At 46.5% G+C, this 13,242-nt stretch overlaps 1 protein-coding gene across 1 annotated transcript in view; it reads left to right on the forward strand.

Annotated features, from left to right (window-relative positions):
- Nucleotides 1–13,242, forward strand: part of LOC101733172 (unconventional myosin-Ig) — a 91,816-nt gene that overhangs the window by 20,816 nt on the left and 57,758 nt on the right. The window contains exons 13-14 of the mRNA XM_031904048.1: nt 1,540–1,614; nt 3,340–3,472. Of these exons, the coding sequence (XP_031759908.1) occupies nt 1,540–1,614; nt 3,340–3,472 (208 nt within the window). The remainder of the gene's footprint in view (nt 1–1,539; nt 1,615–3,339; nt 3,473–13,242) is intronic.

Genomic DNA, 13,242 nt, shown 5'->3' on the forward strand with positions numbered 1-13,242 from the left:
CTTTGCCCAAAAAAGGTTGAAAAACACTGTAATAGAGAGCCTGCACAGTAGAGCACCTTCTTGGGTAAATACCTCTATGGTAGAGCACCTTCTTGGGTAAATACCTCTATGGTAGAGCACCTTCTTGGGTAAATACCTCTATGGTAGAGCACCTTCTTGGGTAAATACCTCTATGGTAGAGCACCTTCTTGGGTAAATACCTCTATGGTAGAGCACCTTCTTGGGTAAATACCTCTATGGTAGAGCACCTTCTTGGGTAAATACCTCTATGGTAGAGCACCTTCTTGGTTAAATACCTCTATGGTAGAGCACCTTCTTGGGTAAATACCTCTATGGTAGAGCACCTTCTTGGGTAAATACCTCTATGGTAGAGCACCTTCTTGGGTAAATACCTCTATGGTAGAGCACCTTCTTGGTTAAATACCTCTATGGTAGAGCACCTTCTTGGTTAAATACCTCTATGGTAGAGCACCTTCTTGGTTAAATACCTCTATTTTAGAGCACCTTCTTGGGTAAATACCTCTATTTTAGAGCACCTTCTTGGGTAAATACCTCTATTTTAGAGCACCTTCTTGGGTAAATACCTCTATGGTAGAGCACCTTCTTGGGTAAATACCTCTATGGTAGAGCACCTTCTTGGTTAAATACCTCTATTTTAGAGCACCTTCTTGGGTAAATACCTCTATTTTAGAGCACCTTCTTGGGTAAATACCTCTATTTGAGAGCACCTTCTTGGGTAAATACCTCTATGGTAGAGCACCTTCTTGGGTAAATACCTCTATGGTAGAGCACCTTCTTGGGTAAATACCTCTATGGTAGAGCACCTTCTTGGTTAAATACCTCTATGGTAGAGCACCTTCTTGGTTAAATACCTCTATGGTAGAGCACCTTCTTGGTTAAATACCTCTATGGTAGAGCACCTTCTTGGTTAAATACCTCTATGGTAGAGCCCCTTCTTGGTAAAGCACCTGTATGGTAGAGCACCTTCTTGGTAAAATACCTCTATGGCAGAGCACCTTCTTGGTTAAATACCTCTATGGTAGAGCACCTTCTTGGTTAAATACCTCTATGGTAGAGCACCTTCTTGGTAAAATACCTCTATGGTAGAGCACCTTCTTGGTAAAATACCTCTATGGTAGAGCACCTTCTTGGTAAAATACCTCTATGGTAGAGCACCTTCTTGGTTTAATGCCTCTATGGTAGAGCACCTTCTTGGTAAAATACCTCTATGGTTGAGCACCTTCTTGGTAAAATACCTCTATGGTAGAGCACCTTCTTGGTAAAATACCTCTATGGTTGAGCGCCTACATAGTAATGTACCTCTATGGTAGAGTGCCTTCTGGGTAATATACCTCTATGGCAGAGTGCCTTCTGGGTAATATACCTCTATGGTAGAACACCTAATTGTTAGACCACCTACATGATAAGGGGGAAATAACCCACATATTTATTTTAATATTTTTTTAATGCACCAACTTGCAGAATCTGTAGGATTTTCCTTTTATATTTACACATATTTTTTATTCCCCCCGACCCCAGATATTCGGTGGAAGGATTTTTAGACAAGAACAAGGACACGTTATTCCAAGACTTCAAGCGCCTGATGTATAACAGGTATGAAAGCGAGTGGGAGGGTCTGGCTGCATGGCCAATAGCGTGCTGCTGCTGGTCTCAGGTCGAGGATCTGATTGTAACAGTCAGTCTCATAATGTGACTGCCCTTACAGTACAGAACCCCTTCCTTTGCTCATCGTGACACCTCCTTTCCTCCAGTCTCAATGCCCCCTTGGGAACGTGCAAGCCACCGACTAAGTGACACGTGTAGTTGTCGGCAGGATAATATTCATGCATATATTCCCCCCAGGCAGGGAAGGCTTCTCTATGGCAAATAGCTTGCTAATAAGTGAAAGAGCTCTGGATAAACGAGGCCATGTGAGGCCATGGCACTGCCACTCATCAGAGACTAAATGCCAACGAGAGAATTATCCTAGATCATGTATTTTATCACCTTATTAAACAGTGCCCTCCATCCCACAACCCCCCCCCCCCATTCATTTCCATCCCGCTAACGAGCCGGAATCATTAAGCCGCTCTCTGTGAGTGGCAGCTCTGTGACCTGTGGTATTTGCCAGCTGTATCCGGGCCCAATTAGAGTCCCTTGGGTGCCAGATGCGGGTGGGAGTCGTGCAAGTACCGTGTCATTCAGCCGAGCAACAAAAAGAACTTATGAAATACAAGAAATGAGAATAAAAAAGGAGCTGGGGCTCAGCTGTCAATCATATTTAGGCAAATGGGAACCCCAGCACCCACTCTTTGGGTGCCACCCAGTCATATACACTATGGATGGCTCTTATCCTGCAGCAACAATAGTGGGGGTGCAACTAATATATCCCCCTAATATTGAGATCATTGACCAGTTTTACAGCAACCTCCACTCCCCCCTTCTTCTCAGCTACCTTTTTGCCCCTACACTATCAAGGGGGATCATGGGAAAGTGTGACTTACGGGTCATGGAAGGGGCAGGGCTTGCCGAGAAGAGGGTGGGATTAGGGTGGATCATGGGTGGGGTTTGTATTAATTGGGGGTGTGGCAGGGTGAATTAGGGGCGTGGCCGTGCATGCAAAGGGAATATCTTTTCATTAGGGTCCCATTTTACTTTTTGGCAGGGTGCAACTCGGGGGGCTCAGGGGACTGATGACCCCCCTGCCTTTATTCTTCCCCTTATCAACATTTCTTTCCTCTGTCCCCTCCCTGTCTATGCTCTTCCCATCTGTATCTCCTGAGACACCCTAGTAGGGGGTGCTGTTATTGCCCCAGTGCAACTAGTTGCTCCTGTCCCATGGGGTCTGTACTATAATGTGCAGGGGGGGGGGTCTAACTGGCATAGTGTAGCATGTAATACCCCTACAGGGGAGGCAGCAGGGGGCTCCTGTATTGCAGCTACAGGGTAACCTCACAAGCTCCATCTAGTGGCTGAATCTCACACTGCTCTATATGAGCCCATTCCCATTACACACAGGGTCACACTATCATGGCACCCTACATGCCCATACCTCCCAACATTTGAAAATGAGAAAGAGGGACAAAAAGTTCTGCGGCAACATTTTTTGGCCACGCCCACTAGAAGGCCACACCCCCGGAAGTCACACTGCCCAGAATATAAAAAGCATTCTTATTCCTTTCCAGTGATATATAATCTCACATCTGGGCCTTAGGAAAAGTCTTCTAGCTAACCCTTAGTGATTTGTGCTTAAGGGCCCCATTCCCTGTGATTTCCCAGGTAGGGGGGGTGAGTGTGTGGTTCTACCCCTCACTAACCCCCAATCTATTTCCCATTCAGTAAGGATCCTGTACTGAGAGACATGTGGCCAGACGGACAGCTCAGCATTAGCGAGGTCACCAAGCGCCCCCTGACAGCCGCCACCCTCTTCAAGAACTCCATGATCTCATTGGTTGACAATCTGGCCTGTAAGGTAAGAGCCCACAGAACCAGCTGTTCAGGATAGGAATTGGGCCTTTAGGGGAGGATAGGGGACAGGAATAGTTATAGGTTTTTGGGGCAAAGAAGGCATTTTCCCTGGGCCCTTAGGCCAGAAATGTCTTTGGTAAATGTTCATTGTGTAATAACTGATATACTGTATAGTCATTTCTTATGTAATCACTGATACTCACATACTAAGTATCTCTCCTGTATATATGTTATATTATATATGTAATGTCATCACTGGTACATATTTATATATTGTATAATCATTGATATATATGAATTAATTGAGTGATTACTGTCAGGGTCGGACTGTGCTCCCGGGGAACTGAGAAAAAACCCGGTGGGCCCCGCCGGGCCAGGCCCAATCCCTGTGGCGCTCAGGGGAGGATGTTGGGGGCCCCTGCAGGGGGTTAGGGGGGTGCGGTGGGGGAAACTATGGGGGGGTGCAAAGGACGCGGTGGGGGCACTTTGGGGGATGCGGGGCCCCTAGGGCAGTAGCCCCAGTAGGCCCTGGACCCCCCAGTCCGACCCTGTTCACTGTTACATATTTCTACATTGATTGATCACTATGTATCTATCTAACTATACATTTATCTATACATCTGTCTATACATATATATATAGATCACGGATACATATTTATACATTGATTGAACATTATCTATCTATCATGTATCTATCTATCTAATCTATCTATCTATCATCTATTCATCTCTATCTATCTATCTATCATCTATCTATCTATCTATCTATCTATCTATCTAATCTATCTATCCATCTCTATTTATTAATCTATCTATCTATCTATCTATCTATCTATCTATCTATCATCTATCTATCCATCTCTATCTATCTATCTATCTATCTATCTATCTATCTATCCATCTCTATCTATCTATCTATCTATCTATCTATCTATCTATCTATCTATCTATCTATCATCTATCTATCCATCTCTATTTATCTATCTATCTATCTATCTATCTATCTATCTATCTATCTATCTATCATCTATCTATCTACACATCTGTCTATCACTGTATATATTAGATAGATGTGTTTTCACACGTATTCCCGTGGGGGCGCTACTGTTCTTTTCTATACTGTATATATATATATATAGATATATGGATCTGGCTGAACCCCGAATCCTTTGCAAAATATATACTGTATATTGTGTAATCACTGACACATAGCTCTATAATGAATGACCATTAATACATAATGATTATCGGTACATATTTGCATTATTGGTATCATGCAGGGCTCTAATTGTTGTTAAACTACAACTCCCAGCCTCCCCGGCAGCCCAAGGCTCAGATGCTTTAATGTCACCATAAAGAGCCTCTTTATCCCTTGCCATTGCAGCCAGCGGCAGGCATTTGTGAGGCTGTTTTGTTTCTGCCAATGAGAGGGGAACCATAGGGATCTGCCCGGCTTTTGGCTTAATCATCTGGGGTCGGACAGACTGACAGCTCCAGAATCAGCGGCAATGAAGGAGTCGCTCTGGGCACTCGCCGCCATGGCAACAGGGAGACATGAGCGAAACCACCATCACTGTGCGCCTACGTTTAACCCCTTTACTGCCACTGCTGGGCTGGGGGTATGGAAATAATCATATTCATCCTCAGGCACATCTGTAACAACATTGGGGCAAATCACTGATTGGTGCTTTCAGCCTCCCTCCATATTGGATGTGTGCAAGGGATTCTGGGAGTGTAAGATGGTTATTGGGGGTTATTGAGAGAGCTGCCTAGAGCTTGGGATATAATTATCCTGCGGCACAAGAGACATTGATTAGATCCTGCTGGCTGCTAATAATAGTGGCACCTGTGGCGGCGGCGGTGCCCGGGCAGGGAGGTGCTATTGCTGTGTGTGCCAGGAACATGTGTGGGTTTGTGCTGTGGGCGCCAGATGGTTCCGTACTTCCCATTTGATAAGTTCTGCGAGAAGGTTCTGTCCCCTGAACCGACCCCGGTCCCTCGATTCTGCCTGCAGCCCATGTGTGTGGGGTAACGAAGGATAAACCCATTAATAACGGATATATTTGTATGCACGGGGCCAAGGTAAATGTAGATGCATTCTGCTTCCTAGTAATTGGGCAAATAGCTCTATAGACCATAACCTGACTGCAAGCTTTGCTTAATGGGCAAACTAAGCAGCATCAAGGTTGGTCACTACTCCCCCCTCTCTGGTTTCTTCATGGACTCTTCCTTAGACCCCCATTACAAGCCTAAGCCCCCCATTACAAGCCTAAGCCCCATATATCATAAAAGGCACTAAGCTGGCTCAGGAGCAGTAACCCATAGCAACCAATAAGATGTTTGCTTTTAAACAGGTGACCAGTAAATGCTGCCTGCTGATTGGTTGTTAGGGGTTACTGCCCTTGGGCAAACTTAGTGCTTTTTATTACATATACCCCAAGCTGTCTATTGCCCCCCACACCCTTCTCTACTCTGAGTACATGGCAGCTTAACGCCACTCTCTACTTACCCACAATCCCCCCTGCTCTGCCCACATGATGTGCTCCTCCACCAATACCGTCCCCACAGTTGTGCCTACCCACTCCTGCCCAGGGCAATACAATATAGAATATACAATAGAATGGTTTCTCCCAAGGTCATTTTAATCCCAATTGGCTTATATGGGAAGAAGAGCCAGACACAGGCGCACTGTATATATATATATATATATGTTAGATATGGGGGGGGATATGTCATGGAAATGCTTCAATTGTTATTCACAAACAAAGGCAGATATTCCCCCCAGTCTAGTAACCAATAGCAACCAGACATTGCCTTTTAAACATTCTGCACTACATTCATTAAAGCTCATTTCTAATTGGTTGCTATGAGCCTAGGGCAAAACGCTTGCATCCTGTCTCCTTATTGGTCTGGCATTCCCATACTATTGTGCGCAGATTTATATATAACATCGGGAACCTTGGCCCTGTGAGCGGCCCGGGAGGGTTTCTCACCAGATTGAGAATTCTTACAATGGTCCAACTACATATCTAGAAATATCTAGAAGGTAATAACTGTATTGTTCTTAGAATTCTCAGTACTAAAGAGCAAACGTTAAGTAGCCTATTAACCCTAAAAACAAATTTTCTCTTCATTTCGGTTGGCTGAAAATTAATTTTGTGTGAAAATGGACATTTTGTGATGTTGCTGTGCTTGGAAAATAAAGTTACTGGGATATAAGAATGTAGGAGAAAGGTCGGATCCATCAGTCAGGCCTTGTCCCCAGGATATGTGGGGCCTTGGGCAGGTATAGAGATAGTGTCAGCTCTGTACTGATACGGGGGGGGGGGGGGGATAAGGTCAGGCCAGGAAGCTCAGTATTATTCTGAAATAAAGGGGAGATAGTCACATTAACATCACTGAATAGGGGGGATAAAGAAAAGATACAAAAATCTAGAATTGTCTATCTTCTACTGTCACCCTCTTGCCCTACTGTCTCCAACTTGCCCTACTGTCCCCATCTTGCCCTACTGTCTCCAACTTGCCCTACTGTCCCCATCTTGTCCTACTGTCTCCATCTTGCCCTACTGTCTCCAACTTGCCCTACTGTCTCCATCTTGTCCTACAGTCTCCATCTTGTCCTACTGTCTCCATCTTGCCCTACTGTCTCCATCTTGCCCTACTCTCCCCATCCTGCCCTACTGTCTCCCATCTTGCCCTACTGTCTCCATCCTGCCCTACTGTCTCCATCTTTCCCTACTGTCTCCATCCTGCCCTACTGTCTCCATCTTGCCCTACTGTCTCCATCTTGCCCTACTGTCCCCATCTTGCCCTATTGTCTCCATCTTGTCCTACTGTCTCCATCTTGCCCTACTGTCTCCATCTTGCCCTACTGTCTCCATCTTGTCCTACTGTCTCCATCTTGTCCTACTGTCTCCATCTTGCCCTACTGTCTCCAACTTGCCCTACTGTCTCCATCTTGTCCTACAGTCTCCATCTTGTCCTACTGTCTCCATCTTGCCCTACTGTCTCCATCTTGCCCTACTCTCCCCATCCTGCCCTACTGTCTCCCATCTTGCCCTACTGTCTCCATCCTGCCCTACTGTCTCCATCTTTCCCTACTGTCTCCATCCTGCCCTACTGTCTCCATCTTGCCCTACTGTCTCCATCTTGCCCTACTGTCCCCATCTTGCCCTATTGTCTCCATCTTGTCCTACTGTCTCCATCTTGCCCTACTGTCTCCATCTTGCCCTACTGTCTCCATCTTGTCCTACTGTCTCCATCTTGTCCTACTGTCTCCATCTTGCCCTACTGTCTCCAACTTGCCCTACTGTCTCCATCTTGTCCTACAGTCTCCATCTTGTCCTACTGTCTCCATCCTGCCCTACTGTCTCCATCTTTCCCTACTGTCTCCATCCTGCCCTACTGTCTCCATCTTGCCCTACTGTCTCCATCTTGCCCTACTGTCCCCATCTTGCCCTATTGTCTCCATCTTGTCCTACTGTCTCCATCTTGCCCTACTGTCTCCATCTTGCCCTACTGTCTCCATCTTGTCCTACTGTCTCCATCTTGCCCTACTGTCTCCAACTTGCCCTACTGTCTCCATCTTGTCCTACAGTCTCCATCTTGTCCTACTGTCTCCATCTTGCCCTACTGTCTCCATCTTGCCCTACTGTCTCCATCTTGCCCTACTGTCTCCATCTTGTCCTACAGTCTCCATCTTGTCCTACAGTCTCCATCTTGTCCTACAGTCTCCATCTTGTCCTACAGTCTCCATCTTGTCCTACAGTCTCCATCTTGCCCTACTGTCTCCATCTTGTCCTACTGTCTCCATGTTTCCCTACTGTCTCCATCTTGTCCTACTGTCTCCATGTTTCCCTACTGTCTCCATCTTGTCCTACTGTCTCCATGTTTCCCTACTGTCTCCAACTTGTCTTACCCCATCTGTATCTTGTCCTACTGTCTCCATTTTGCCCTGCAATATCCATCTTGTTTTCCTGATGCCGTGAGTGCGCTCAGGTCACTCACCCTACTGACGGCCCCAGATTGAGTCAGGCCTATGCATTCTAGTGGCACGGGGGCTGGCTAACATTGTTTGTGGCTACTGGCACATTATCAGGCCCCAGTGAGACAGTAGTAGCACAAACTCGGCAAACATGGTGGCTCTGCTCTGCCCTCTCCTGCCCTGGCGCAGGGAAACCAAATACCCGCGGGATGAACCCGCACTGCTGCACATTTCCATTTCCTTCTGTACAAAGGTTAATGAATATGAACTCGCCCCGTGAGCTTGCTGTCTAGACGCTGCATTTAATTCAATTGTCCATCTGTCTGTGCAACCCCATGTGACCCAGTAATGGGAAAACGCCATCAATCTGTTATTTATGGATATGAAACAGCTGCCTGTCCAACATGGAGGTGTAATCCATCCTATCAGCTCCTCCATCTTCCCCGCTGCACCCAGCGCGGCACCCAGCGCGGCACCCTGACATCTGCCGGAGATCACGCGGCTCTGTAACTCACACGCATGGAGGCAGTTATTTAATATGTCCCCTTTTAGTTAACCCTTAATAATATCTAACTGTTCTGTCTGATGCTGTGCTGTTCATAGCCTTTATAGAGAGATACCATATAACTATGGCACATAGGGATTCCCCTGTACTAAGCACAATTCAGCAGGAACAGCCCCCTAAGTTTGCTCATAGCCTGTACAGAGAGATACCATAAAACTATGGCACATAGGGATTCCCCTGTACTAAGCACAATTCAGCAGGAACAGCCCCCTAAGTTTGCTCATAGCCTGTACAGAGAGATACCATAAAACTATGGCAGCATAGGGATTCCCCTGTACTAAGCACAATTCAGCAGGAACAGCCCCCTAAGTTTGCTCATAGCCTGTACAGAGAGATACCATAAAACTATGGCACATAGGGATTCCCCTGTACTAAGCACAATTCAGCAGGAACAGCCCCCTAAGTTTGCTCATAGCCTGTACAGAGAGATACCATAAAACTATGGCACATAGGGATTCCCCTGTACTAAGCACAATTCAGCAGGAACAGCCCCCTAAGTTTGCTCATAGCCTGTACAGAGAGATACCATAAAACTATAGCACATAGGGATTCCCCTGTACTAAGCACAATTCAGCAGGAACAGTCCCCTAAGTTTGCTCATAGCCTGTACAGAGAGATACCATAAAACTATGGCACATAGGGATTCCCCTGTACTAAGCACAATTCAGCAGGAACAGCCCCCTAAGTTTGCTCATAGCCTGTACAGAGAGATACCATAAAACTATGGCACATAGGGATTTCCCTGTACTAAGCACAATTCAGCAGGAACAGCCCCCTAAGTTTGCTCATAGCCTGTACAGAGAGATACCATAAAATTATGGCACATAGGGATTCCCCTGTACTAAGCACAATTCAGCAGGAACAATAATGCATTCTACTAGAATAGAAATTGGTATATATATATATATGTGAGTGTATGGATAGGTTGGTGTAAGTGTATATGGGCACTGGGGTTTGCTTGGAAGGGTTGACTTTGGGCTTTTTTCTTACCCAATGTAACTATATAAGATCTGCAGTGGGAGCAGCCCGAGATAATACAAAAATTTAACCACTTCATGGCATCAACAGCTTCCCAGGCATCTCACTCAGGAGCCCCAGAAGCCAATATCCCAGCCGGTGAGGCAGAGAGCGGAGGCCAAAGGCTGGTTATTATATACAGGGAATAGGCGGCGGGTGGAGCTGCACCCATAGGTGTCTCTCCCTGGGGACCCGAGCTGCTCATTATCAGAAGGTCACCGAGGACAAAGTGGCAGCTGATTTATAAAGGGAAAGACGTATTCCGGCCCAGGCTGGCAGTTTCACCCGACATTATCTGTCATCGCAGGGGAGAGGAGCTGCCTGCCGGCTCATTAAACATCTTAAAGCTAAAAACTGCCAGCAAATCAGTTCTGATGGGGCCCCACCAACCGGGAAACAGAGAAGCAACTGGTACCAGAAGGTGCTGGTTTTCAGAGTTGTAAATGTAAATGCAAAGCAAGGCATTGTGGGCAATTTTGGAGGTTCTATATTTGTTCTTCAGGTATCAGAAGCTGGCTAGCACAACTTGGTAGACATGGGCCGTGGTTACAGGCACAGAGACTCGGGGATATTAGGGGTTAATAATACAAGATGGAAGAGGCAGAAATGTGGGGGGGGGGGATGAACAGCAGCAATTGTTTGATTTATGGGGAGACTGGGTGGGTTGTTAGGGTGCAGCAAACAGGCAGAAGCACCCCGGGCTGGGGCATACAGAGCTGGGCAATAAAGACATTCCATAGTGTTCCTTTGTAGGAGAAGGGGCTGGAGCTGTGGGGCAGCAAGTACCAAACAGTTGTGTGTCTGCCCCCCCACTCACAGAGCTGTCTGGGGGCACCCCACTCTGTCTGGGGGCACCCCACCCAGCTCTGGCTGCTGGTAGCTCAAATTACACAGCACAGTTGGGAGGGGGAGAGAGGAGAAGTGGGAGGGGGAGGAGAAGGGAGGGGGAGAGACCGGGTCGGACTGGGCCGCCGGGACACCGGGAAAAATCCCAGTGGGCCCCGGCAGCCCAGTCCGACCTTTACCGGCGCTCCCCCTTCTGACTGTTCCACCCCTGACGTGTTCAATTTATACGCACTCGGGGAGGACGTCGGGTGGGGGCCCTGCGGGGGGGTTAGGGGAGCCCCTGGGGGGGTAGGGGACACGGCTGGCTGGGGCACCTGCAGGACCCAGGGGTGGGAGTCCCGGTGGGCCCTGCACCCCCAGTCCGACTCTGGGGAGAGAGGAGCAAACTGAGCAGACTCGCGCCTGTGCAGGAAAGCAGGAAGTCAGATACCCCAAGAACATGTTTACACAAAAGGAGACAAGAAATCCTGTGTTTCTTTTGATAGAGGACTCAGTGCAGCGTTTATGGCTGTATTTACATAGACCTTTCTGATAAAGCTTTCTTACTTATATATATTAGGGTAACTTCACCCCAGGCAGATCCTCCCCCCATGCTGCAGAACTACCTGAGACCCCCCCCCCCTTGCTGCCTACTAGAGACCTTAAGGGAAACTGGCGCAGGAGCTCTTTGGGCTAATTAATGCCCAGCTGATCTGCCCCAGCCTTAGGCATTTATGGTTGGGATCAAGTCCCCTCTTTTTCTGACTGTGCCACAAACATTAAATGAGAGAACATTAGGGTGACTGTTACTGGGGTTCACTTGCTATGCATTCTGTTAGAGACCACTAGGCCCAGTTCAGCGCCATGTTGGATCCCGATCGACCCAGGCTTCATTTATACTTTCCTCTGCTCCACCCTCCGTCATGCTGCCCCGCCTTTTCCCTGCCTCATTCCGCGCTTTGCCGGCGCAGGTACCACACACACCGCAGAGCGGGACACAGTGGCGGCGACACCTCCCAGCGCGGCGCAAATAATTCCCACTTCTCCTCTTTCATCTTTATTCTTTGTGATTCCGAGGCATTAATTACACTCAGCGCTCCCGGCCCTGCCGGCCCTGCCAAGGATGTGCAGAACTGAAATAACCCACGTTCTACATTGAGCCCAGTAGCGCTTCTGTGCTTCAGTGCGTTCTGATGGTGCTGGGTCGCCTGTCAGTACCGCTGAACTAGAACTGGTTAGTATCTGGGTCTGGAGCAGCCCCACAAGCCTATAACTAAGGGGCACATTCACTAAGCAATTTTGAGAAAAAAGGGAAATTAATCCCCTCATTGTTTTCTATTTCACCCAGTTTCAAGGGGAAGTTAATCCCATCATTGTTTTGTATTTCACACACTTTCAAAGGGAAGTTAATCCCCTCATTGTTTTATATTTCACCCAGTTTCAAGGGGAAGTTAATCCCATCATTGTTTTCTATTTCACACATTTTCAAGGGGAAGTTAATCCCCTCATTGTTTTATATTTCACCCAGTTTCAAGGGGAAGTTAATCCCCTCATTGTTTTCTATTTCACACACTTTCAAGGGGAAGTTAATCCCCTCATTGTTTTCTATTTCACCCACTTTCAAGGGGAAGTTAATCCCCTCATTGTTTTCTATTTCACCCAGTTTCAAGGGGAAGTTAATCCCGTCATTGTTTTCTATTTCACACATTTTCAAGGGGAAGTTAATCCCCTCATTGTTTTCTATTTCACCCAGTTTCAAGGGGAAGTTAATCCCATCATTGTTTTCTATTTCACACATTTTCAAGGGGAAATTAATCCCATCATTGTTTGTATTTCACTCATTTTCAAGGGGAAGTTAATCCCATCATTGTTTTGTATTTCACACACTTTCAAAGGGAAGTTAATCCCCTCATTGTTTTCTATTTCACCCAGTTTCAAAGGGAAGTTAATCCCCTCATTGTTTTCTATTTCACTCATTTTCAAGGGGAAGTTAATCCCATCATTGTTTTCTATTTCACCCAGTTTCAAAGGGAAGTTAATCCCCTCATTGTTTTCTATTTCACCCAGTTTCAAAGGGAAGTTAATCCCCTCATTGTTTTCTATTTCACTCATTTTCAAGGGGAAGTTAATCCCATCATTGTTTTCTATTTCACACATTTTCAAGGGGAAGTTAATCCCCTCATTGTTTTCTATTTCACTCATTTTCAAGGGGAAGTTAATCCCGTCATTGTTTTCTATTTCACACATTTTCAAGGGGAAGTTAATCCCCTCATTGTTTTCTATTTCACTCATTTTCAAGAGGAAGTTAATTCCGTCATTGTTTTCTATTTCACTCATTTTCAAGGGGAAGTTAATCCCCTCATTGTTTTCTATTTCACTCA

The sequence above is a fragment of the Xenopus tropicalis genome, chromosome 6 (genome assembly GCF_000004195.4).
Source record: "Xenopus tropicalis strain Nigerian chromosome 6, UCB_Xtro_10.0, whole genome shotgun sequence".
Taxonomy (NCBI): Eukaryota; Metazoa; Chordata; class Amphibia; order Anura; family Pipidae; genus Xenopus; species Xenopus tropicalis.